At 52.9% G+C, this 27,831-nt stretch overlaps 1 protein-coding gene across 1 annotated transcript; it reads left to right on the top strand.

Annotated features, from left to right (window-relative positions):
- Positions 1-8,632: 8,632 nt before the first annotated feature.
- Positions 8,633-10,441, top strand: LOC120679953 (2-oxoglutarate-dependent dioxygenase 19-like). The gene is made up of 4 exons (XM_039961612.1): positions 8,633-9,050; positions 9,160-9,395; positions 9,500-9,833; positions 9,919-10,441. Exons 1-4 carry the CDS (start codon positions 8,829-8,831, stop codon positions 10,189-10,191), a joined length of 1,065 nt encoding a protein of 354 aa, XP_039817546.1. The 5' UTR covers positions 8,633-8,828; the 3' UTR covers positions 10,192-10,441.
- Positions 10,442-27,831: the final 17,390 nt, after the last annotated feature.

The raw sequence follows: 27,831 nt of genomic DNA, 5'->3' as shown, positions 1-27,831 counted from the left end.
ATATGATCTGCTACGACTGTATTTACCTGCAGCCCTTGTAATGCGAGTTTGTTTTTAAGGGGGTAGGCCATATGCAAACAACAGCGCGAATGGATAGTTAAACCTTGAGTTCTAAGAATGTTAGGCCACTAACATACATTAGAACATATGCATCCAGCAGCATGCAACTCAATAAATAAATATAATAAATATTATTGAGCAAGAATATTCTTAGACAAAAACTTTTCCTCGATACTCCAACGATTCATGGCAACCACAAAGAAATTCGGTTCAATCGAAGTTAGGCTTTCTGTTGATCTTATATAAGCAACTTGGAGTTGATTCCTCCTTTGAGTTTTTCTCCCTCCAAGTGTTCCCTGGGTTTTCTGTGGATATCCAGAACTGCGTTTAAGCAAGTGCGCACGATGGCTAGCATTTGTTGATTCTACACAGTTTTTAGAAGTAAATCCTCGGCCTTTTTGCCTTCTCTTTAAATCTCGGGACGAGATTTCTTTAAGGGGTAGGATTGTAACACCCCAAATTACGACCGGTCCGACCGGTCAGACCGGTTGGGCGTATTCCAACCCGTCCTTATCTTCCCCTGATATTTATTTTATTCCCACTCAACTCTCTTCTTCCCCGTTGAGCCAGAGCTCGAGCAGAGCAGGCCGCCGCCGCCCCTCCCTTCGATCTCCTCCCTCCGGTCGCCTTGCTTCGATCCCTTGCGCATAGAAGTTCCCCACCACCTCCTCCACCTTCCCCAACCTCCAGCCTAGCCTCTCCTCGGCCGAATCGGCGAGAATCGAAGCTCCAAGCCTCCATGGACAGTAGCTCCGCCCCTCACCGTCGATCCGCCTCTCCGGTCGTCCTCCACCCAAACAAGTCCCTAAAATGGGTCTGTGGTGAGCTCCTCATCCTCCCCGACCCCTTCCTTCATGGATTCCGGCGCCGAGCCGCCTACTAGGACCGGTCTAACCGGTTGTATATACCGGTCTGACCGGTGGAGCCCTTTTATTCATTTGACGAAAACTTGCAGATTGCATAACAATTCAAGGAAAAATCCTAAAAATACAAAACTAGTTTTGTTTGAATGCGTAGATCTAAATCTCTAGGGGAAAAATATTAATTCTTGTGAAATAACCTTTTTGCCTCCGATAAAGTTTAGGTTGTATTTTAGAATTGTTTAATTAATTTCGGTAAATAGGTTAGTCCAAAAATTATGAAACTAGGGCAGTGGCTTGCTTTAGGAAAGTGTAGTTCATTGCAAAAGTTACAAGTCTAGAAAACATCGTTTAGTATGGTAATCAACATATCCGTGTACTAGTATGTTTATTAGATAATAACTAGTTTATGTTTAAGAAAGATATTGGCGCATACAATTAACACATTTTATCGGTGTAGTGTCATGCTAATTTTTGATGCATCATTAGAATGCACGGATACTCCAAAAAATTTGTACCCGGACAATCTGGGCTAAAACCCGGAGTCTCCGGACGTGTGGGTTTGTAGCTTCTTAATTGTTAAGTTCATCATGAGTAGGCTTAAATAAATAGTCTTAACTAGCTTCTTATATGAAAATTTAGTGCTTAATTATGAATTGTTCCTAAACTAGCATATTTCCCAATTAATTAAGGTTATACTTTTAAATAATCTCTTAGAGTTGTCTAACTATTTTAGCCTCCTATGTATTACTTCTTTGAATTCACCCATAGGTTGATTGAGTAAAGAAAGAGTCTAGTAGCTGTAGCTTGCAATATATATACTTAGGACATTGCTCGGTTAGGACCGGTCTGACCGGTCAGAGGGACCGGTCTGACCGGTAGTGTGCTTGGGGTAATTCTGACCGGTCTGATGGACTGGTCTGACCGGTGTGGCGGCAGCTGAGCGGGTATGGTTAGGGTAGTTGGTCCGAATCATTAGCAATTCTTCTCAGTTATGGGTTATTTTTGTAAATATGTAATTCATATATGCATTCTCTCATATCATATGCATATGCACACATGTAGATTCCGGTGCATGTGATCTCGTGACGGTGGAACAGGCGTAGCCGTGAAGCCCAAGAGCTAGCGAGGCAGGATTGAGCAGGAATTCGTGAAGACCCGGCCCAATGGTCGGAAGGGCCCAAGGCCGAAAATAATATTAGCACTGACTTAGTGTTACCCTCAGGCAAGCCCCGGTACATGTCCTACTATTTCAAATTATGAATCACTATGTATGCTTATTACTTGTGCATTACGTTTCAGGAGTTGTTCGAAACCTTAGTTGCATGATCCTTAGGTTTTCCTGGGCCTTATACTAGTATGTGTAGGTCGGTAGCACTGCTATGCTAATAGGTCTCGGTAGAAGTCGGGTGATATCCTGATACTCGCGAGAATTAGGATATTTTAGAGTCGAGTAATTTTCTGTTACTCGCGAGATATAGGATGTCCCTATAAATTGAATATATAGAATATTGGAAGAGGTACAAAAGGAAAGGAATTAGAGACCGGGCGGGGAAGGTTTAGCCCCGTCTGTGTCGGTTAAGGACCGTTCGTTGTCTAGCCCTGTGATTGAGTTTGAACAGTACTAACCGCATACCGGGAGTAGGAGGTAGTCGAAACCGGTAAACCGAGTACTTCTTTGCTTCGAAAGTACAGGACTTCAACTCACCTCCTGGGGTAGTCGAGGAGAAATGGGGATGCATGTTTACTTTTGGTGGTCTCACGTTGAGCTCGGCTGACCATATGGTGGTGGGGTGGTCCTGTAGTTCGAGGCGGGAAGGGGAAATGTTGGTGCGTGGGGTCCGACGGGGCTTTTGTGTGCCGTGTTGGTTAGGTCCACCTTGCAAGGTTAAATCGGATCGATTCGCCGTCAGTCGCTCTCGGATATGAGCACCTTGATCGCAGCACCGCATCGTAGAGATACAATATGAAATTTGGATTATACATTTATGATGATGGTTACATTAAATTATAGTATGTTTGCTCTACCATGTGTGCTCTAGTTGGTTTAGGCAAATAGTAGATTATAGTTAATCTATATAGAACCTGGAGCTAAAATATTGAAAATAAGGATCCACCTTTTATATGCTTTTTTTGCAAAATAAACCACCAGCCAAATGCCTTGCATGTTTATATATGTGGGCTAAGTATACCCAATAGTCGGGTAAGTCTTGCTGAGTATTAGTTGCTCAGGGTTTGTTGTTTACTCTATTTTAGGTTTAGGAGCTAACTAGGTTTCACATCGGTGGGCTCGATGTGACGCCTTGTCTTCACGCCTCGGTAGTACTCGACTTATCTCATTAGTTTTATTTATTATCTAGTAAAAATGCTCTGTAAATTAGCTTCTCTTCCGCTGCAATCTTTTCTTTTGTAAATTTTAAATTTAAAGCTGCTTTGTGAAAGCCTTAATATTATTTACTTTTTTGTAAGTTTTTATCATGTTGATACCCTCTGCGCTCGCCTTCGCGCGGGACTTCTGGTGTGTTTCGATCGGCCTGTGGGTTGGAAACAGCCTGTCAAGTTACACTTAATTAAGCTAATGCGCCAAATGATGGCGGTTACGCTTAATTAAGCGGTTTAACTCGGCGGGTCCGTCACAGCTTCCATGTTCGCTCTTAAGGCTTAGAAATTCTCACGTTAATCGAAGAAAAATAGAAAAATAAAATTACTCACCACTGTCATTATGATAAAAATAGCCTAAAATACTCATGTGGCTAATTAAAAATCACTCACCAATGCCATTATGAAAAATTGAATATAAAATATCATTTAGCTATGTATCAGTTACAAACATATATTATTAATAAAACTAAAATTAACAACAATCAATCAAAATAAAACAAAAAAAGAATAATTATATGCATAATATTATTAAAGCTCAACAAATCAAATTGTTATAACTGGTAGATCATATTTGAATTGTTTTTAACCAATAATAAGACATAATTTACGATAATGAATAGAGTGATGTATGGTAAAAAAAATAGTATAATTTTAAGTATACAACGGCATACGAATTTTTGAATTTTCAATACTAGCCGCGCAAATACGTGGGCTATACGTCTAGTTTGATTGTCAACTACAATCTCCATCAATTTCAGGCACCTGAAGTGTATAATATAAGTCTCCACAAATCCCATTAGCTAGCGCCATCTACCAGTTTCAAATCCCCATCAAAAGCACAACAGAAGGGATGAATTTGTATCGAAAATATGCATTTTAATTTTGAAAAACTCCATTTCATAGTCCTCAACTACACTCTGTGTCAAGTGGTCACACTCAATTATAAAATCGTTCATTCTTCAGTGCTTGACTATTAAATCGTTTACTTTTCAACCTAACTTGAGTTCAGATTGATTTCCTGTGACGTGATGAGGTGGCAACATACCGAAAATGCCTATTGTAACCTGAAATTTGGTAAACTATCATTAAAAGCTTTTGAAAAAAAGTTTCACTATGAATTATCTACATAATTATTTACTTTTAGAAAATTCGTTGGAGTAATTATTCTAAAAAATAGGTTTTTATGCATATACATTTGATATTTTTTCAGAGTGTCATCGATCTATCTGAGAACTTTAAAACTTTTTAATTGTTTCTCTACAATGGAATTTGTTCAATTTATGCATATGCTTCTTTTATATTCCTTTCTGTTGGAGTGGACCACATCCAGTGTGTCCACTTCTCATGGAGGTTAAACTCCATAAGAAAATATTTTTAATAAGTCTAGTACGACCATACAACTAAACCATCCGGTGCATTTATCAGCTTTCCATTCAATTGATTTCAACCATCATATCTGGATTAATTATGCTAGTTGCCCTCTACACACTGCCCATTAGAAATTACCATAGCCATAAGGGCAGTCCCAATCCAGACTCCATTTATAGAGTCTAAGTCTCAAAGACTCCATCACAAAAAATTATATTTCCCAATGCAAAGTGTGTTAATTTGGTTTATATGACCCACTTGTCTCTCTCACATTCATTCTTGATTTACGTGAAGACTTGGAGTCTAAATAAAACTTGGAGTCTTGGTTTCTCTCCCTCTCTCTTCCATAAATATACTACCGCATCAGCAAAACACAATAAATAGGAGGCTTAGACTTCATGGTAGAGTTTGGGTTGGGACTGCCCTTCCTCCAAATGAGTAAGAGTAAATGATCACTACTATGGCCGTCTCATGTAACAGGCCCATGCAAACATCGAAACAACAGCTACTCCTACTTGCAGGCAAACACACCAGCTTGTTGAGACAACATTTATTTTTTGCAGTTACCAGCTCGAGACAAGGTGTGAAACTAGTAAAGGGTTCTTTTAATTTCCAAGCACGGACTTTTGATAAATTATCAGATCGAAGTACTTTCAACGTTATATCGTTTTTCCTTGTGAACCGGTTAATGTTTGGATTAATTATTGCGACAACACAGATCACCTATGGATTTTTTTTCTTCAAAAAAGTCGTATGATTTCGCTTTCGGTTTCGCCATCACACCCAGCAATAATGGTATTACAAAAATCGAGCATTGTCTATATGGCAAGACTGAATTCTCAATCATGTCGGATTGCGCCCTGGTCGGATGAGTTGATCTATGGAAAGTCAACTGATGAACAGTGAGTGACCCATGGCAAGATCACAACAGCATGAGGCTAGCCGGCCTGTAACCATTTGATACTCCAACCTGTGACCATTTGATTTCAAACTCAGCCTGGTGTATCAATTTTAGTTGGACAGGCGTATATTAGCACTTAAGCTAGCACATGCACGCCCAGGGAGCACATAGTTGTAAGTGTGTTCTGTCCAACTAGTTGTGCTTCAAATCCAAATAGTAAGGCAAGCGCCGGTGGTTATTTTACAATTGCATCAAAATTCCTTCGAAGTGCATGAAAGTCTAAATATCCATATAACAATTTGGTACCAAAAGACAACACACAATCAGCAATTCAGCATAGCATCCATATTTGAGTTTACTCCTATGTAAAAAAGGAGTATTTGAGCTGTGTTTCGACCATTTCTAGATAAAAGCTGTTAGATTTATGGGCTTGGCCCATATAAATAATCATAATAAATCTCAAAGGCCCATTAGCGCTAAGATGATGTACACCATCTATTAGTCCCGTATTGCTAATGGACGAGGGTGTAGGGGTTTTTTCTCCCTTTAAATACGGACCACCTCCCTCATGGAAAAAGTGCACCTTAGATCGCTATATGTGGAGTCCCCAAGGTTTGGGAATTCATAAGAAGATCTAATCTGAGTTAGAATTTTGCCTCCTCTTGTTGCTGCGCCGCCACCGTAGTCTTCTCCATCCCGAGCGCTGGCGTGCACCGGCGAACGGGAGAGCAGGTCTCCGGAACCGCTCGCTCTTGTGATCCTGCACCGGGAGAGGGCGAATAAGGTTTTTGGGAAGCGCTAAGCGCGACTGCTCATCTTCTTCGCCACGGCTCGTCCTCCGTCCAAGTCAGGAGCTGCGGCGTACCGTCGTCTGCAACGCCGGTTGCTGCGCTCCGTTCGAAGGACCGTCTTCGTCTCGTCTGCGCCTATCGTCTTCCCAGCGGCTCCCGCACAGTACGTATTTTGTGATCAAATATGTTTCATAATCATGTTTTCTGAGATAATGTTTATGATATACGTACTGTCTAGTATGTTAGAGTCATGCATGCTAGGTTTAATTCTCGTCATGATAAATGTAGTTCGGAATTTAAACTTACAGTTATCTATTTTTCCAACAAAAGCATCTTCAACATCATAAGAGGTTATTCTTCCTCCAAATGGAACACGTGCCAAGGCACGTTCTTTAAAAAAAAACTTGGGGGAGCTGAAAAATTCAGGAGTGTAGCAGCCTACTAGCAGGTCAACATGGAAAATTATTTGCCCTTTTTCTTTTCTTTCCGCAAGTCCAACCAATAAAACCATTGGCCTGGCAGGCTCAATCTCAAACTAGGTTTTGAAAAATACCAAATTAAGTCTTCCAAATTGTTTAAAAGCGCAAAAATCATAAACCTACTTAACGCTGAAGATCATTGACAACATTCTATGATTTCTAAACGTTATGATTGTTTGAAATCCTAGTTCATGAAATAGTTAAAAGATCAAGATTTTTACATGGGCTCTTATATTCAAGAAGAAGGAATTCTACCAAATATTGACCATTTTTAAAATTCTTATGATACAATCAAATGATTATTATGTAAAGAAACAGTTATGTAATATAAATATTTGTTGAATCAGTTGGTTGATACGTTATGCCAAAGGAGGATGAGTATGTTACTTTGACTATAATTATATAAAAAATAATAACATTCATGATACAAAATAAGTACCATTAGATTTATAGAATATATTTTTATAATAAATTTATTTGGAGACATAAGCATCAATACTTACTATAAATTTACTATTTTGTGGACAGAGGAAGTATTTTCAAAGATCAAATAATGTGCATTGAGATGTGTTTGTTATATTCTCTTGTCACCATAATAGATCAAACTCAATAACGAAAATCTATAATAGGGGTGCACAACGTTAGCCGTTGGATGGATGTTCCAAGAGATGGAAAGCGTCTGACAATTCAAGGTAAGTCCGTCTAAGTCCAGGAGACGGTGGGCCTCTGCAAAGTGGGCTACATAGTATTCTAAGCCCTTGTAAACTGCCGGATGGATGCTCATATAGGATTGTTGTCGCGCTTAGGCTGACCACAGCGGAGGGAGTAAGAGCAAATTTGATCCCTCCTTGTTTCCCACGTCCTCTCTGTCTACAGTGCCAAATAGTGCATCTATAGTGTCAAACAGTGTATTTGCTCCTTCATTTGCTCCCTCCACTGTGGACGGTCTTAGGCCCATAGTGAATAGATTGTCCAAGCCATTAATCACTTGTAGAAATAAGTGTATAATACCTGTATTTATTTTTGTATATTAAAAACTTTTGCGCATTTAACCATACAACCAATTCTCTCATATTTATATTACTATTATAGGAGATGTGTTTATTTCATATCCATTTGCCGTTTGCTATAAACTTGTGTGTGGTGCACTTTACTAACCCAATAAGCTATGGCTAGAGGGCATGGTATATATGATATAAACAATTTCCTTATGTTTGATATTTAGTATAAATCAATTGATGTTGTTTTATCTACTAATCATGTTTGCAAGTAGAAGTTGCTCTTTAAAGCAATGTCAAAGAGAATGACTTCCGGACATTCGTAAGTGAATTGAGCATCCTTGTGGAGTCGTGGTGGAAATGCTCATCCAGATTTGAGTTCTCAACTATATATATATATATATATATATATATATATATATATATATATATATATATATATATATATATATATATCCATTTTTTATTTATTTCAGAAATTAACCGACGCTATTCTTTTAATTGGTAAACGACATGTGGTATGATAATAAGACGCATGTGGTGAGTTTATCGATCTCAGGATCTGCTGCCTCATTCTTTTAGGGGTACTATAGGAGTAAGATTGCATACCTATTTTTATAGGTCTGAATATGCATTGCTTTCAGCGTTTGCTCGTGCGTCTGTGTCTCTTGTGATGTTTTTGGAAAGAAAAATACAAATGTGTTCTTGCTTTTAGGCGGAGCACAGCAAATCCTTTTAAGACAACTGAGGACATCTCATCACCGCGAAAAATATCTTCAGAAAAGTACACAACAGCTGCTGAACCATCCTTGCCTTATCATGTCCGACCTCCAACGCCGCACCGCGTAGGATTGTCATTTTCCTTCAGTGAACGCCGGGGCGCCACGGCAAACACCCCCGCCGGTTGCGCCACGCGAGCGGTCTCTCGCCTGGCTCGATAGCTCGGCGCTGCTCCTGAATCATCTCCGGCCTCTCTGCACTCCACAGCAATGGCGGAAACTCCTCTGCTGCATCACTCCACGGATCCGTTCGCAGACGGCGAGCACAATGGGCACGACCCTGCCGCGCCCTCGTCGGACGTCGCAACATGCGGCGCGGACGGCGGCATCCCCGTCGTCGATTTCGACGTCCTCGTCAACGGCTCCGCCGATCGAAGGGCGCGGGCGATCCGGGACCTCGGCCGGGCGTGCGAGGACTGGGGCTTCTTCATGGTACGTCTGGAACTCTGGCTTGCACGCTGCGTTCTTCCTGCTACGTACAAGACTCTCGTCTCAATGCGCTAATGGCACGCATCGACGATCGATCTGGCACAACACGAAGGTGGTCAACCACGGGGTGCCCGAGGAGCTCAAGGAGGCAACAATGGAGGCATGCAGGGAGCTGTTCAGCTTACCGGAGGAGGAGAAGGCGGGGTACCTGGAGGCCGGGCCGATGGATCCTGTACGAATCGGGACGGGCTTCTTCTCCGTCGTCGACGGCGTCAGGTACTGGAGGGACTACCTGAAGATGTTCGTGCACCCTGAGCTCCACTGCCCTGCAAAGCCACCAAAATTAAGGTACTGGCACAAGTGCCAAGCAATCAGTTTTGTTGCCCTGCGTATGTCTGGTTTGGCGCCATATCCATCGCCGCAGCAACGACCGTGTGATCCGTGGCTGTCAGGGACGTTGCTGCCGAGTACTCGGCGAAGACGAGAGGCCTGCTGCTGGTGCTCGCCAAGGCAATCTCCGAGAGCTTGGGCCTCGACGGCGGTCGAATTCCGGAGGCCATGGACCTCGAGTCGTGCTTCCAGATCCTCGTCGCCAACCACTACCCGCCGTGCTCCGGTCCGCCGGGCGACGCGGGCCTGGGGATGCCCGCGCACTCCGACCACGGCTTCCTCACCCTGCTCTTCCAGAACGGCGTCGACGGGCTCCAGGTCGAGCGCGACGGGCGGTGGGGCCTCGCCAAGCCCCTCCCCGGCGCGTTCTTCGTCATCGCCGGCGACCAGCTGGAGGTAAGAAGAACACGAGCTCCTGTCCTGTCACGGTTATGAACACGCCGGCATGGCATGCCACTGACGTACGTGCCTGACTAATTAGATCGTGAGCAACGGGAGATACAAGGGCGCGCTCCACCGCGCGGTGGTCGGCGGCGAGCGCGCGAGGATGTCCGTGGTGAGCATGATCTCGCCGTGCCTGGACACCGTGGTCGAGCCGGTCCCGGAGCTGGTGCCCGACGGCCGGGGCCTCGAGTTCCGGGGCGTCAGGTACCGAGACTACATGGAGCATCAGCAGAGCAACAAGCTCGACGGGAAAGGAGCGCTGGACATCGCCAGAGTGAAGCGTGACATCGCAGCGCAGCCTGAGAACTGAGATCGAATGCTCTGCTAAATCCTAAGACTGCATCTGCAGATCTTGATGCTTAAAACCGTATCCCTGTGACATGTTTGACAAAATTCAGAAAAAAATGAAAGTGGAGTCTGTTTTTTTTTGAAAGGAATGGGAGGCGGCGGTGTAGATGTTGGTATGGATTTCTCTCTGTAGTACTGTAGTAGCGCTTGATTAGTGAGGGGCACCACTCACTACGCAAAATAACTGGAGACCGAGCACCGGCATTTGTTTTTGTTTGATTTCTCACGACGAAACTTTTGCCGGGCTTGCTAGCGAATGGATGTCGGACATTCCATTGCGACATTGAAATAAGATATCTGCAACATAGAAAACATATAAGTGCAATACTGAAAAATATACGAAAAAACTAATTAAGTCGTTTGACTCTCGGATATGAAAATTCCCGCCGTAACATGGACACTATGTTTCATGCAACATTCACCATAAAACATTCGGAAATAATAGTTGCAACATCAAAGATCAACTCTTGAAATATATGTTGGAGCGCCACGTTTGTGTCTTAGCATTTCCAAAATTTTGCATGGTGTATGTGTATTGCCGATGATGGGCCGTCCCGCTTGAGATAGATTGACATACCTTCCTCTTGTTTCAAATAGTCCATTCAAGAAACAATTTGAAACAAGAATTTCAGCCCGGCTCGGTTGATAGCCCATATGATGTTTGGGCCGATTGAGAGGGTTTTTACCGGATTTGGTTTCACCTTCACCTATTTTGAGTGAAACATAAAGTCGTTTTGTAAACCGAAGTACAAAATAAACTAATAAACTAGAAGCTAGATGAAGTCATTTTTTTCACCGGTGAAGTCGTTTTGAGAGAAACTGTCGGGTGCCACAATTAGAGACACCCTAATTGAGGTACTAAGATCGCTTTTAAAACACGAATACCTGTTAAGGCAACTGGGCCCACGAAGACCCACGGCCTGCTTCCTATTCGAAAGAAAGGAAAGGACTCAAAGAAGCCAAGCATGCGGCCCATTCCCATCCCCCTCGAACCAGAAGAACGATCTCCGCTTCGCTCGAGGGTCCCTCTCGGGCCCGCTGGGCAATTTCCGCCTCGCTCGAGGGTAGCGGATCTGCCCTCGAGCAGGTGACTCATCTCCGCCTCGCTCGAGGGTAGCGGATCTGCCCTCGAGCAGGTGGCTCATCTCCGCCTCGCTCGAGGGTAGCGGATCTGCCCTCGAGCAGGTGACTCATCTCCGCCTCGCTCGAGGCCCTCTCACGGCACAAGGGACAAACGGCCCCGCCGCCCAACCGACCGCCGTACAAAGGCATTAAAGGCCAGCCACTCCGCCACGGCTCAAATGACGGGCGGCGCCAGACCGCCGCTCCCGCGGTGGATGTGACCGACGTCCCATCCGCTGACCCCGGTCACCGCTCCGCCACCCCGGTCGCTGTAGCAACACTGTGGACATTCAATGCGGGGCAAGACAAGTTGGCGCCGCCCCCGTTACTGTTCTGCCGACATCAACCATCCGGACTCACCTCCCGCTGGGGAAGGGGTCCGGCGATGTCACGTGTCCTTCCGAGAAGGACGCTCTGCACGCACGGACAGGGACCCCGGACCTCCCCCTTATGGGGTCCGGGACTTCCACGCGCTCCTGGACCTTCTAGTGTGCACGCCCGCACTCCGACCAGGGGGTCCGGGGCCGTCCCACGCCATTGCTACCGCCGGGACACTGCAGGACGATCGGTGCAATCTTCGCGGAACCCAGGACGACAACGACGCGCGCCGCCTTCCCACAGTACACTTTCTACAGTGTTCGACCACAGTACCCCGCGATTTAAGGGGAAACGATGACTTCCATATCCCCACTCATGTGCACCGCCCTTCCTTGTGACTATAAAAGGAGGAGGTGGGCTTCCTTAGGCGTGGTTGGTAGCAGGTTCTCCGGTTTTTCTCCCTCAGAAAGGCCTCAGCACTACTGAGCACTCACCTCAACCGACTCCACTCCTAGCAGAGACTTGGGAGCTTCCCTCCCTCTCTCGCTTTGCTTGTATCCCCTACTACAAGCACTCCGGGTGCAAGATAATACAGCGCCCTCGCACACCCCCTTTGCTGGACGTACGGCCCCGCGGCCGGAACCAGGATAAAACCGTGCGTTACTGTGTTGCCTCTTGCATCATCATCTGGGACGAGGAAACACGCAGCATTTACTAGTTGGGATTCAGGCCCCTCGGGTCGGAACACCGACAGAAACCGTCTCAAACACCATCTTTGGATATAGGCAGGAAGACATGCTACATGTTATAGCCGCACAATCTATTCCTCCTATGGTCTTTTAGATAAGTGAGTAGTCTTTATGTCCCCTTACAATTAGCTTTCTTTTTTCAAACATAGTACAGACGTGAAAGCTCACACGCAAGTACGCAAATCCTAAATCTATGAGCAGCTTTGAAAGACTGAGCTTTCATTAGCTGGATTTGAAGGGCTAATGTATAATCATTAGCTAGGGAGTTTGCTAATTTTTAGCCCGAAAAAGTCTAGATTACTCACCTCATGTATCATCAAAGTCGGAACAACCCCTAAACTATATTTTGGTTCAATTTATCCTCTAAACTATGTCATTCTAATTTACCCCTTAATAAGATTATCTTTTTATTTAATCCACACACTAGCGAAGTTTTGAGTTAAAATTTTACAGGATAATAGCGGACATCATAACATATTTTAGTAAAATATGTCACGATTTTTTCATCGTTATTTGATGGGGTATGATATTGTAATAAAAAATTAACCTTTATAATATAAAATTATAGAAAAAGTGATAACGAAAAATTATAATATACTTTTTTGACATACATTGTGATGCCTACTAGAACCGTGCAAAATTTTGCATTAAGATTTCACTTGTATGTGGAGAAATAAAAAAGACAAATTTAATTAGAAGGCAATTGAACCAAATGACATAGTTTAAGGGTCAAATTGAATCTAGCCATAGTTAAGGGGTTATCCATACTTTAGCCATACTTGAGGGCAGTATTTACTAGTTGGGATTCAGGCCCCTCGGGTCGGAACACCGACAGTTGGCGCGCCAGGTAGGGGGCCGCTGCGTGACTTTTTCTCTCTTTTTCCCATTTGATCTCCAGGAATGGCGAGCAGATCGAACCCATACCCTATGGGTGTTTCGGATCCGTTTCCAGCGGGACGCGCGATCTCGTTCGGGAGTCTCGAGTTCAGGACAACCGGCAACGGTTACCTCATGCAGCTCCTCTCCTCCGAACGCAACCTCATCACTCCGACTTCGCCAGCCCGGCGCAACAGGCGCTCGGGTCAGCGTTCGCGACAAGCACGCACGGAGCGGCGGCGTGCGGCACGCCACAGCTCCCCCACGTGGGTCCAGGCTGGCGTGTCGCAACTCAGCATCACGGCCAATGGGGCAACCGTTTCACCATCGCGTGCCTCGGCGTCATCTGCGCCGGCACCATCGCCTGCGGCAACACTAGTGCCTCCCAGGGGGACTCGACTTCGGCGTCGCCCTTCCCCCTCGGGATGCGCAACGCTGCCGCCCACGCCTCGTCAACCGTCGCTGACTTCATCGAGCGTGGGGATCTGCCGGGTCATCATCTTCGGTCGATTCGCAGCCCCATCTCGTCATCTCCTGACGAATCCTACCCCGAGACGGCGAGCTCGATCGCCGACGACATCGACTTCTTCATGAACAACTTCGTAGCCGAGGAGGTCGAGGACTACTCCGGGGCCCGCGACCCCGACGCTCTCCGCGCGTTCCAGCTGGCGACGGCCTACTGCCTCACCTGCTCCGAAGACTCCAGCGAGGGGGATTTCGATCCTTCCCGGGAGTGCTTCATGGTGGACCTTGCGGACGAGCAAAATGACAACGCCCCAGGCAACGACGGGGAAGGCGGGGCGGACGTACGGGCAAAGCAACCGGTGGTCCCGCCTGCGGCCCCTTCCTCGTCAAGTTCAGCGGCGCGACAAGCTCAACTGGCGCAGCTCAACGAGCTTCAAGCCAAGCTCGACGAGCAGCGTCAACAAACCCAGGAGCTACGCGCCGCACTCGAGCAGCAGCGTGCCGTGCCTGGTGCACACGCCTAGGCGGCGGGACGTGTTGCCCGGGAGCGCATCCTGGCCGACGACAACGTCGACAAATCTCCGGAACTGAAGACGGCGGGCGAGAAGCTCGTCGCTGCGGCTTACCTGCTCCAAGCTATGCCGGAGCCATCGACACCTTCGGGCCGCAACCTGTGCTGCGAGGCACAGGATCTCATCGAGCAAGCTGCCGTGCAGTAGGCCGAGAGTTCTGCGTCTCGCATGCGCTCGAGGGCCCCGGAGTAGTATGATGGGACTGCGCACCAGGACCGTAAGGTTTTCGTGCACACACCCCCAGCGGCGAAGGGCAAAGCAGCCGTAGCACCCGGCGCGAGGGCACCCTCGGTGCACGAGCGCATCGGGAGAGTTCCCGTAAGGGAGCGAATCCGTGACACTCGCGGGCACGCTGGCGACGGCGACGCCCGCAACGTCATCGACGGCAGGAGGTACACCCCTCGACGGGGTGGACGCTTCGACCCCGAGCACGACAGGGGTGAGTCACCAGAGCCTCCGGGCACCCGGGTGTTCAGCCGGGAGATTCGAACCGTGCCTTTTCCCCCGCGCTTCCGACAACCCAACACCCTCGTCAAATACTCGGGCGAGACTGATCCTGCAGTCTGGCTTAACGACTACCGCCTAGCATGCCAGCTAGGCGGCGCGACGGAGGACGCGGCCATCATCCGCAACCTTCCTCTCCATCTTGTTGACGCCACACGAATGTGGCTCGAGCACCTGCCTGCGGATCAGATCCACAACTGGGCCGATTTGGTCCACATCTTCGTGGGCAATTTCCAGGGCACGTATGTGCGCCCTGGGAACTCTTGGGACCTCAAAGGGTGTCGTCAAAAGCCCCGCGAGTCCCTGCGTGACTACGTGCGACGCTTCTCCAAGCAGTGCACCGAGCTCCCCAGCGTCACCCACGTCGAGGTCATTAACACTTTCCTCGAGGGTACGACGTGCAGGAACTTGGTGCATGAGCTTGCGAGAAGCCGACCCGTTAACACCAATGAGTTGTTCGACGCTGCCACCAACTACGCCGCCGGCGAGGAAGCGGTTGGTGCCATTTTCGACGACAAATCGAGCAAGCGCAAAGACGATGCGCCCGCGGAGGGCGGCAGCGTCAAGCCCAATGCCCCCGCCAAGAAACTGAAGCGGGGGAAGAAGGGAAAGAAGCCGGTCCCACCAAGCCAGCGCGGGTCGAGATAGGCAGAGGACTCCGAGGAGGCCTTTGCAGCTGCCCCAGACCGCAAGGGACCTCGAGGCCCCCCTCGAGGCGGTGGTGGCCAGTTCGACGACATGCTTAAGAAGCCGTGTCCTTACCACAAGGGCCCGGTCAACCATACCCTCGAGCAGTGCGAGATGCTCAAGAAATACTACAACCGCGTTGCGCATCGCGACGAGGACAAGAAGAAGGATGCTGGCGACAAAGGTGGAGATGACGAGTTCCCCCCAGTGGAGAACGCCTTCTTCATCTTTGGAGGAACAACGACGAATATGACTTCTCGGCAGCGCAAGCGTGAGCGCCGCGAAGTCTTTTCCGTTACCAAAGCCACGCCATCCTACCTCGACTGGTCGAAGGATACCATCGCCTTTGGCCGCGAGGACCACCCCGACTACGTCCCGCATCCGGGACGGTATCCGCTCGTTGTCGATCCCATCATCGGCAACACTCGCTTCTCCAAGGTGCTCATGGACGGAGGCAGCAGCCTCAACATCATGTACGCCCCTACCTTGGAGCTCATGGGGATCGGACTGGACAAGCTTCGCCCCAGCAAGTCGCCATTCCATGGCGTTGCGCCGGGGAAGCGAGTCCAACCCCTCGGCCAGATCGATCTGCCTATATGCTTCGGCACAGCAGCCAACTTCCGCAAGGAGGTTCTCACTTTCGAGGTGGTGGGATTTCGAGGGTCCTATCATGCCATCCTTGGTCGTCCTTGCTACGCCAAGTTTATGGCTGTCCCCAACTACACCTACCTCAAGCTCAAAATGCCGGGTCCGAAGGGCGTCATCACCATCGGCTCTTCGTTCGAGCACGCCTACGAGTGCGACGTCGAGTGCGTTGAGCGTGCGGAAGCTCAAGCGGAGGACGAGGCCCTCGCAGCCACCCTCGACAAAATGGCGAGCGAGGCCTTAGACTCCACGCACCGACACGCCGGGAGCTTCGAGCCCGCCGAGGGTATCAAGAAAGTACCCCTCGACCCAAGCCACTCCGACGACAAGGTGTTGCAGATCAGCGCCACCCTCGACGACAAATAGGAAGTGGTGCTCGTCGATTTCCTCCGCGCCAACGCAGATATCTTTGCGTGGAGCCCCTCGGACATGCCTGGCATACCGAGGGAGGTCGCCGAGCACTCTCTTGATGTCTGACCCAACTCCAAGCCGGTGAAGCAGCGCCTAAGATGCTTCGACGAGCTCAAGCGCCGGGCGATCGACGAGGAGTTGCAGAAACTTCTGGCGGCCGGATTGATCAAAGAGGTATTCCATCCCGAGTGGCTAGCTAATCCAGTATTAGTGAAGAAAAAGAGTGGAAACTGGAGGATGTGTGTGGACTACACTAGTCTAAATAAGACATGTCCGAAGGTTCCCTTTCCTTTGCCATGAATTGATCAGATTGTAGATACTACTGCAGGATGTGAGCTCTTATCCTTTCTTGATGCTTACTCCGGTTACCACCAAACCAAGATGAAAGAGTCCGACCAGCTCGCGACTTCTTTTATCACACCTTTTGGCATGTACTGCTACGTTACGATGCCCTTTGGCCTCAGAAACGCCGGAGCTACCTATCAACGGTGTATGCTCCACGTTTTCGGAGACCATCTCGGGCGGAGCGTAGAGGCATATGTCGATGATATCGTTGTAAAATCCAGGAAGGCAGACGACCTGGTTGCCGATCTCAGGATCGCATTCGATTGCCTACGGGCCAAAGGGGTAAAACTTAACCCCGAGAAGTGCGTATTCGGGGTGCCTCGAGGCATGCTCTTGGGTTTCATTGTCTCCCAGCGGGGCATCGAACCCAACCCTGACAAAGACTCGGTCATCACTCGGATGGGACCGATCCGAGATTTAAAGGGGGTACAGAGGGTCATGGGATGCCTAGCGTCCCTTAGCCGTTTCATCTCGCGTCTCGGCGAGAAAGGCTTACCCCTGTATCGACTCTTGAGGAAAACCGAGCATTTCACGTGGACCCCCGAAGCTCAAGAAGCCCTCGAAAGGCTGAAGGCATCGCTCACTCATGCTCCCATTCTTACGCCACCTACGGACGGCGAGCCCCTCTATCTGTACGTAGCTGCGACGACCCAAGTGGTCAGCGCGGTGATCGTGGTTGAAAGACAAGAGGAGGGTCAGGCTCTGCCCGTCCAGCGGCCGGTGTACTATATCAGCGAGGTGTTGTCCGAAACCAAGACACGCTATCCGCAGATTCAGAAGCTGCTCTACGCAGTAGTGCTAGCTCGACGCAAACTGCGCCACTACTTCGAGGCTCACCCCGTCACCGTTGTCTCGTCTTTCCCCTTATGAGAGATAGCCCGCAACCGGGAAGCCGAGGGTAGAATTGCCAAATGGTCTGTGGAGCTGATGGGAGAGACCCTCGCCTACGCCCCCCGCAGAGCGATCAAGTCCCAAATCTTGGCTGACTTCGTGGCTGAGTGGACGGACACTCAGCTACCCCCATCACAAATCTAGGGCGAATGCTGGATTATGTACTTCGACGGGTCGGTGATGAAAACTGGCACCGGTGCCGGCCTCCTATTCATCTCACCCCTCGGAGAACACATACGGTACGTGATCCGCTTGCATTTCCCTGCTTCGAACAATATGGCGGAGTATGAGGCCCTCCTCGGTGGCCTCCGCATCGCCATCGAGCTCGGCGTCAAACGCCTCGACGCGCGCGGTGACTCTCAGCTTGTCGTCGACCAAGTAATGAAAGAGTCCAGCTGTCACGACCCGAAGATGGAGGCATACTGCAACGCGGTGCGCCGCCTCAAAGACAAATTCGACGGTCTCGAGCTCAATCATGTCCCGCGCAAGTACAACGAGGACGCCGACGAACTGGCCAAGATAGCCTCGGGGCGGACCACTGTCCCCCCGAATATCTTCGCCCGCGACATCGCCAAGCCCTCCGCCGAGTTCAAGGACCCACCGGAGCCGGGCCCCTCATCCACCGGGTCCCCCGGCGGGAACCCCCCGGCGGACGGGGTTGAGCCCATGGACATTGACTTTGGGACCACCTCCACGGACGAGGCCGAAGCAATGGAAGTCGACGAGGCCCCCACCTCGCGAGACTGGCGCGTCCAGTACCTTGACTGGATGATTCGAGGGATCTTACCCTCGAACCGTGCTCAGGCACGGCGCCTCGCCAGGAGGACCAAGTCCTTCGCCCTAATCGACAATGAGCTACACAAGCGCAGTCCCTCGGGTGTCTTGCAACGATGCATCCCCCTCCCCGAGGGCAAGGAGCTGATCCGCGACATCCACGCTGGCATCTGCGGCCATCACGCCGCGCCACGTACCCTCATGAGTAACGCGTTTCGGCAAGGATTTTACTGGCCCACCGCGGTCGCCGACGCCACCGACGTCGTGCGGACCTGCGAGGGTTGCCAGTTCTATGCTCGAAAAACACATCTTCCGGCCCATGCTCTGCAGACCATCCCCATCACGTGGCCGTTCGCCGTGTGGGGGCTGGACCTCGTCGGTCCGCTGAAGAAGGCGCCCGGGGGCTTCACCCACTTGCTGGTGGCGGTCGACAAGTTCTCCAAATGGATCGAGGCTTGACCCATCGGCAAGATCAAATCCGAGCAAGCAGTCCAATTCTTCACCGACATCGTCTTCAGGTTCGGGGTCCCGAACTCGATCATCACCGACAACGGCACCCAGTTCACAGGCAAGAAGTTCTTGGCGTTCTGTGACAGTTTCCACATACGTGTGGACTGGTCGGCTGTGGCACACCCACAGACGAACGGGCAAGTGGAGCGTGCCAGCGGCATGATCCTCCAAGGACTAAAGCCAAGAATCTTCAACAAGCTGAACAAGTTCGGCCAGAGGTGGCTCACGGAGCTACCCTCGGTCATCTGGAGCCTAAGGACGACCCCAAGCAGAGCTACAGGTTTCTCTCCGTTCTTCCTCGTCTATGGCGCCGAGGCCATCCTCCCCACCGACTTGGAATACGGATCGCCAAGGCTCAAGGCATATCAAGAGCAACGAAACCAGCGAGCTCGCGAAGACTCGCTGGACCAAGTGGACGAGGCTCGAGACATGGCGCTCCTCCACTCTGCGCGCTACCAGCAGTCCTTGCGAAGGTATCAAGCACAGAGGGTCCGGCGCCGAGACCTCAACGAAGGGGACTTGGTGCTAAGGCTTCGACAGGACAACAGGGGCCGCCACAAGCTCTCACTTCCATGGGAAGGACCATACATAATCGCCGAGGTGCTCAAGCCCGGCACGTACAAACTGGCCAACGAAAAAGGCGAAGTCCTCACCAACGCTTGGAATATACAACAGCTACGTCGTTTCTACCCTTAGCATTTCAAGCTATTTCTATATTGTTCATAGTCGCATTTTCAATTTCCCGAAATAATAAGGAGGCGCCCTTCACTTATCGCTTTTTGGGAACCTTCCCGACCCTCGAGGGCTCGGGCGCGCACGAACATTGAGGTACGCTCGGCTTTACCCTCGGCAAAGCCGAGCCTCCCTCGGGGGCTACTACGGGGGGAACCCCCGAACGTCCCCAAAAAATCGCCAATGTTTTTTCGAAATATTTCTGTCTCGACCCTAAGCTTCTCGTATCCTTGGAAAAAACAGACGTGAGGCATAAGCAACTATGGTACGGGGTTGGCCGAGTCGTGGGGCCGCCTACGCCTCCGGGATACGGCACCCCCCTCACCACCCTACGCCTACGTTGCTTATGAACGCGAACTTCCTCGCAGATGTTTATCTAAGTCGCATACGAAGAACACGGAAGTAAAGTAAAGAAACACAGGCTCGAACACACGAGGCCTCGACAGGCCACACATTCAAATTATGAAATAAAATTTCATATATTCATAGGATGCGATTACAAAGAGCGACTGTGATAAACACTAATCTATTTACAATGGGCTTCGAGGCCTAACTTTCCTACAGGCTACCATCCCCCCCTGCGGGTCTTCAGGGGCGTCAAATTCAGCGATGGGAGGGATGTCTGCCTCGAGCTTCTCGGCGAGGACGGTGGCGAACTCCTCCGCGGCTGCGTCAGCTTCATCCATGATGACCGACGCGGCGTCCGCATCCGCATAATCGGGAACGACGTACCCCGACGACACCCTCTGGAGATCCATGAGGTCATGCATTGAGGCCACGGCGAGAGCCCGCAGGACACCGAGGCGGAAGGTACTCTTGGCGTGTTCGGTAATCCGGCCGCCTAGCGCGCGCAGGCGGATGATCATCGAACTGCCCGAGACGGCGCCCTCCCCCTCGAGCTCTTGACACACGCTCACGGCGGTCTGCTCCAGCTCAGCAAACTCCATCTGTGCCGCCGTGAGCGCGGTGTGGACCGCTTCCTTCGCCGCGGTCTCATCCGCCACCTTTTGCCTCAGCTCTGAGCAAAGGAAATCGACATTAGCCACGAAAGAAAGCAAATCGACGAAAAATCGAAGGTACTCACCTGCCATGTTCTTTTGCGCCTCCTCCCTCTGGGTACGGGCGGCCTCCTCGAGCGAGGACAAGGAGGCTTCTTTTTCCTTAAGGCTAGCCCCCATGTTCTGGAGGGCCACCTCCCTCTCTTCGAGGGCCACACCCTGTTCCTGGAGGGTCCCGGCGAGCGCAACCATGGCCACCTCTTTATGGAGGAGCTCGGCCTTCTGCTGCTCGAGAGTGGCGCTGAGGTGTTGCAGCTCGGTGCTCTGCGCCTCAGCCTCCCGAGCTCTATCCTCGTGCGCCGTCCGAAGGCGCTGCAGCTCGGCGGCTTGCGCCTCGGCCTCCCGGGCCTTCTGCTCCGCTGCCGCCCTCTGGGCGTCCCGCTCATCGGTGACCCGGGCCAGTTCTTCCTCCAGCGCCTGCTGACGCGCCCCCAGATCGGCCATTTTTTGTGTTGGCATCGATATTTTTGAGCACCAGCTCGGCGTTTTGTTGACCGAGCTGGCTCATCTGGGAGTACAACCGGTTCATCTCGACGCTTTTCTCGCGCGAGATTTCCCTCAGCTACTGCAAAGGGGGACGGCGTGGGTGAAGACACGCAAAAAACTAAAACCAAATCTGATTAATTTTCGGCGGGAAATATTTACCTGGCTGACCTGGTAATCCGCGTTCTGATGAAGCTGATAAGCGCGGTCGAGGGCCTGCAAGATCTCGCGCCCAACGCCCATCTGCTTGTTCCAGGCCTCCTCCTCCTCCTGCTCCTTGCGAAGGAACTCTGAGGGGACACCGGACGGGACAATAACTCCGAGGTGGCTCCCCTCCGACGCCCCCGCTTCGAGCACGCCCGCGCTGGCCGACGCGAACTCGGCAATATGTGCGGCGGCGCTCGCCGCAGCAGCGGGGTCGATATCCATCGAGTCCCCGTACTCCTCGCTGCTGTCTGGCAGCTCCACCACCGCCGTTGCGCCCTCCTGCGCCGTGGGCACGGGCACTATCAAGATGGTACCCTCGTCCCGAGCCTCGGTGGGCTCCGAGATGGGGGCTCCTTCTACCGCTGGCGCCTCTTGCGCCATGTCTTCTGCGAGGCCCTCGCCCTCGGCCCTCGAAGGCTCGAAGACCGGGGTCTCCTCCACAGTTTGGCCGTCAGGGTGCTCCTGCGCGCCCCCGCCAGTTTCCCCTTCTATGTCCGGCCGGGCGGCGATATCTGCGTCGCCCTGACCGGCCTCAACATCAATGACCGCTTGGGCGGCGCCACCGGCACCGCCCTGGCCGGTCTCCTCGGCGTCGGCCGCTTGAGCGGCCGCCTCGGCGCCACGGTGGCCGGCGTCGCTCTGACCGGCGTCACCCTCCTTCTCCCGGGCTTGCTGCGCCGCCTGGGCCCCTCGGGCCACGGCCTCCCGTAGCCTAGCGGCCGCCGCCTCGAGATCCAAGGCAGGCGGGGGCTGCGGCGCCGTGTGCGGAGTGCTACGAGCCCCGGTCTTGAGAGCCTTGGCCGGGGCAAGCCGCACTACGTCCTTGGGAACGGCCCCGGGGCTGGAAATCAAGAGACGCGAGTTGAGCAGGATCGAGAAATCTGCCAAATGCGTGACGAAAACGAGATCCGAAATACTTACCCAGATCGAGCGCTCATACTCCGCTTCCTCGTGGCGGTCTTCCGGCCTCGGGGCATCGTGCTGTCCCTCGAGGTCTGCCCTGAACCTGCACCCCTCGTGTCGGCCCGGTGGCTCGAGGCTGCCAGCACGGACGACTCCTCTCCCGCCGCTGCCTCGTGGCCACGGATAAGCAACTGGGGCACAGGCGACCCCTCGCCGGCCGCCGGCGAGGATGACCCCCGCGCCGCACCCTCGAGGGAGAGGTTCGCCAATGACCCCCCTGCGGCCCTCGGCTCCTCTGGCGCCATGGTCGCTCCCTCTTCATCATCCCACAGGTAGAACGGTGGGGGGCTCGCGCCCTCCCCGTCCCCCCTCGGAGCGTGGTCCTCGGCGTCCGAGGCCTCCTCCTCGTCCTCCTCCGAGGACTCAGGTGTGGCGGGCTGCGGCTTCCCCTCCGCCCGAGCGAGCTGGCGCGCCTTGTCGTGCGCCGCCTTCCTTTTCCTCTTCCTCTCGGCCTTTGCCTCCGCCGCGTCCTTCCGCCTCTTCATCTTCTCCGCGTGGAGGCGATTGATCAGGCGCTGTTCTGGGACCGGGGGCCTCGAGGTGCCGCATCTCAAACCCTGTACAACACACCCGAGATGGGGTCAGGAAAGGGGAACTACATGATGCACGACGAGTTCGAAGCCAAAACTCACCAGGGAAATATACCCCGGCTTGGGGCGCATCTTGATCCTCCAAAGATCCGCGGGATCTTGGGGAAACTCCGCCACCGCATACCTCGCCCTCCGGGCGGCGTTGGTGTGGGAGAGAAGCTTGCTCGATGTCCTCGAGCCCTCGACCTTGCTCCCGGGGATGAGCCGGTAAATCGGCAGGGCCCTCTCTACAAGAGGGATCACCCTCTGCCGGTGAAAGTTCGCAATGACGGCCGCCGCTGTCAATCCCTTCCTCGCCAAACGCACCAGCGCATCGGTGAGGCCCTCGAGCCTGGCTTGTTGCGCCGGGGGCGACACCCCCCAGTCCCACTTCACCGGACGCTCCCGAAGAACCTTGTTGGTGAACGCCGGGAGCGTGCCACTGAAGTTTCGAAGGTAGAACCACCCTCGGCTCCACCCGGAGTTGTTTGTCGTCATCTTGCTTGTGATGTAAAGGTTCCTCCGGTTCGGGCGGACATGGAGCGTCAGGCCACCGGCGCGCGCGAACCGCCTCGGCTGGTTCTGCGCGTTTTCGACGAAGAGCTCGCTGCGGAACAGGTGGATCCAGAGATCCCAGTGGACGTCGATGCCGAGGTACCCCTCGCAGACGGCGACGAAGACCGCCGCCTGCGAGATGGAGTTGGGGCTGAAGTTGTGCAGCTCCACTCCGTAGTACTCGCACAGGGCCCTCATGAACTTGCTGACGGGGACGCCGAAGCCCCGTTCGTGGAGGCGCACGAAGCTTACGACGTAGCCCTGCGGGGGCTTCGGCTCGGTCTCGTCCGGGTGCGGGGAAATCCAGCCGAGCCCAATCTCCGCGGCAGCAGCCGCTCGGCGCCACCCAGCTCGGCTGCCCACGCCGCCCCTGTGGGGGAGTACCGCTTGGGCAGTGGCGGCGACCAGCCTTCGCTCCGCACCGCCTCATCTCGGTGGAGGTCTCTCTCTCTAGGCTCACTGCCCACTAAGGGCTCCGGAGTCCCCTGTCTTCACTCGAGGGGAATGTGGACGAAAGCTCTGGTCGGCTAAGGTGCTTCTCTCTCTCTCTCTCTCTCTCTCTCTCGCTCTCTCTCTCTCTCTCTCTCTCGTCTCTCTCCTCTCTCTCTCTCTCTTCTTCTCTCTTCCGTTCTCCCTTCCGCTCTTGGCTACGGCCAGGATGTAGGGGTGCGGAGAAGGCGAAAGCAGAGTAAAAGCAAATGGCCAGGTGAACCCGGAACCTCCCCTTTCTTTTCGTTTTATTTCACCACGGACGGGCGCATCCATAGCCATGCCCAAATCTACCGCATTGAAGGCGGTAGATTTTGCTATCGCTGACGGATGGGTCCCACGACCACGGAGTCTCCCACCGCGCGCACGCGACAATAACCGGCGGGTAACCGGCGGCACGGTAACCGGCGGGCGCGGCGCGACTGTTGCGCTATCCCATCCGTCAGCCGCTGCCCATGCCGCTTCACTTGCCCGAGGCGGACACCTGAAAAGGCGCGCCCACGCTATGCCGCCCAAATCGGGCCACGTCGCCTGCTACCGGCGGAAGACCCGCGCGTGCGTGGCTCGCGGCTCTGCGACGTTGTCAGACCATGACGGAATAGTCCTTCATAGGGTCTCTTTACCCTCGAAGGAATCGCATTTCGAGGCCTTACTGATTAGGGGGTCGAAGCCTGGCCCTTCAGAGGGTTCGACAGGCGCCCCAGATCACCAGAGTTAGGGACTGCAGGGATGTGCCGTACAAGCTACCCTCGAACGCGGAGTTCGAGACATCCTACGCAGTGTTCAAGGCCAGTCGAGGGTACCTAGAAGGGGGATCCCATCGAGGGAGAGCATCGAGCCCTCGAACCGTACCGAATGGGTTCGAGCCCCGCCTAGCGAACCCTCGCGAGTGCTTTATGAGACGTGTCTATGGACCACGAGCCGACCCCTATCGAACGGGGCACGGACGTCCGCTTGAACAACCCGCTAATAGCTCACTGAAGCAGCCATAGCTCGCGGCCCGGGCATGGGTAGCATGGTGCGCTTCACCCCTCCTCCCTGCGGAAGGGCGACGAGGGTCGTAATCAAAGTCGAGGGTTCCCCTGAATGCCTTCACACGGGCCTGGGCTCGGGGGCTCCCCGCATGCCACGGTACAAACCACACCCTCGAATAAGTCGACGACCGTCCATTGTGAAGCTCCATGTGTCTGATCAAACCCTCCGCTATTAACGTACGCTCCCCTAATGGCTAAGCTGAACGCCGGGTCGTTGTACCAGCACTAAGAATGCCGAGACCGGCTGAAAAAGTGCCGATGCCGGCTGAAAAAGACGCTGGACGGCCATCCCAGTAAAGCTACCCAGTGGGACAACGTTTGCAGCCCTTGGACGAGCACAAACGCTCCTCCAAGGCCTCGGGGGCTACACCCGCGGGTGCGCTGACGCGCCCCCACGAAGGAGACTTCACACATATTCGAGGGTCGTAACTCTATGTACACCCCTATACCCTCGGTAATCCTCCCCGCAGAGGAGAAAAGGGGACTTTATTGCTCAATGCGAATAAAGATTACAAACGGTTACCGGCGCGAAGCCATCGAAAGATACAAACACGTTGCCACCTACGTGGCAATTTTCCCTGTCTTGGGGAGGAGCGGGCGACGAAGAAAGGCACCGGGCCCCTAGCTGACGCAACAGCGAGGCTGCTAGGGATGCGAGGACCAGCCCCCAGACCACACGGGTCCAGCGGGATGCTTTCCTCGCAAGCCTTCTTCTAGCGTCTCGTCCACCGAAGACCACGCGGGGGGTCGAGCTGGCGGACAGCGCCCTCCGCACCGTCTCCCCGAGGGCAACCTCGTCGCCTGGGGGGACGATGCAAAGAACAGCCGCCCAACCTGGCACTAACGCCATGGTCAGGCGCCTCCATCCCCCTTCAGGCTAGGGGACATCGCAGGAGCAGGACCCCACGGGCCCAATGCTCTTCTGCTGATCCCACTGAAGCTGAGGGATGGTGCGCACGCCCACTCCGGTCTTCCCCTAACGCTCGCAAACATTCTTCTAGCGCCAAAAGCCTAAAAAAGCCAGGCCACCCCATCTGGGGGCCGATCACAAAAAGGCAAAGGAAACATTACAAGAATTGGGCAATGCTGGAAGAAAGAGTTGGGAAGCTGGAGAAGAAGGGGAACCCCACGACCCCTATTTATAGCTGCGACGGGCACAAAGCTTCAAGCTTATCAAAGAGCGGAGGCTTGTATCGCCCGTGACGAAGTGGCGCTCCACGAGCAAAGGATGTCCTCGGTCGCCGCGCCGAGACACGACCGAACGAAATAAAGCGGAGCTGAGCCCCTGGACACTAAGCGGTGCAGCATCGACCCTGGCCGGATGCCCTCGAACGGCGCGCCGTAAAGCAACCAGGAACGCTAGGGCCAAGGCCCTACGTATGGGACAGCACGATGGGAGCACTAGCTGCCAAGCAGCGGGTGCCACCGTCGCCCTGCCCCCCCTCAGTGCGCGGACACGTCTTGTCCTTTACACAAACGAACGAAGAGGCGTGCGCCTCGAAGTACTCCCCCCACGGGCGTACTATCCCGACCGGCGTGTTGTCACATCCGCCGGGCCCGCGCTCAGGCGCGCCCAGCAGGTGCACGACTTTGACTAAACACGTCAAGGGGGAAATCGCGGAAACACCCTTTGGCCGAATCCATCAACTCGACCAAAGCCTCGGGGGCTACTGTCGGGTGCCACAATTAGGGACACCCTAATTGGGGTACTAAGATCGCTTTTAAAACACGAATACCTGTTAAGGCAACTGGGCCCACGAAGACCCACGGCCTGCTTCCTATTCGAAAGAAAGGAAAGGACTCAAAGAAGCCAAGCATGCGGCCCATTCCCATCCCCCTCGAACCAGAAGAACGATCTCCGCTTCGCTCGAGGGTCCCTCTCGGGCCCACTGGGCAATCTCCGCCTCGCTCGAGGGTAGCGGATCTGCCCTCGAGCAGGTGACTCATCTCCGCCTCGCTCGAGGGTAGCGGATCTGCCCTCGAGCAGGTGGCTCATCTCCGCCTCGCTCGAGGGTAGCGGATCTGCCCTCGAGCAGGTGACTCATCTCCGCCTCGCTCGAGGCCCTCTCACGGCACAAGGGACAAACGGCCCCGCCGCCCAACCGACCGCCGTACAAAGGCATTAAAGGCCAGCCACTCCGCCACGGCTCAAATGACGGGCGGCGCCAGACCGCCGCTCCCGCGGTGGATGTGACCGACGTCCCATCCGCTGACCCCGGTCACCGCTCCGCCACCCCGGTCGCTGTAGCAACACTGTGGACATTCAATGCGGGGCAAGACAAGTTGGCGCCGCCCCCGTTACTGTTCTGCCGACATCAACCATCCGGACTCACCTCCCGCTGGGGAAGGGGTCCGGCGATGTCACGTGTCCTTCCGAGAAGGACGCTCTGCACGCACGGACAGGGACCCCGGACCTCCCCCTTATGGGGTCCGGGACTTCCACGCGCTCCTGGACCTTCTAGTGTGCACGCCCGCACTCCGACCAGGGGGTCCGGGGCCGTCCCACGCCATTGCTACCGCCGGGACACTGCAGGACGACCGGCGCAATCTTCGCGGAACCCAGGACGACAACGACGCGCGCCGCCTTCCCACAGTACACTTTCTAAAGTGTTCGACCACAGTACCCCGCGATTTAAGGGGAAA

This window comes from Panicum virgatum, chromosome 6N (assembly GCF_016808335.1).
Source record: "Panicum virgatum strain AP13 chromosome 6N, P.virgatum_v5, whole genome shotgun sequence".
NCBI classification, from domain to species: Eukaryota; Viridiplantae; Streptophyta; class Magnoliopsida; order Poales; family Poaceae; genus Panicum; species Panicum virgatum.
This window is presented reverse-complemented; position numbering and strand designations above follow the sequence as displayed.

Coding starts and splice junctions, on each gene's coding strand:
- LOC120679953 (XM_039961612.1), top strand. CDS start 8,829: ATGGCGGAAACTCCTCTGCTGCATCACTCCACGGATCCGTTCGCAGAC. Junction 9,051..9,159: donor AGGACTGGGGCTTCTTCATG/GTACGTCTGGAA, acceptor CACAACACGAAG/GTGGTCAACCACGGGGTGCC. Junction 9,396..9,499: donor GCAAAGCCACCAAAATTAAG/GTACTGGCACAA, acceptor CGTGGCTGTCAG/GGACGTTGCTGCCGAGTACT.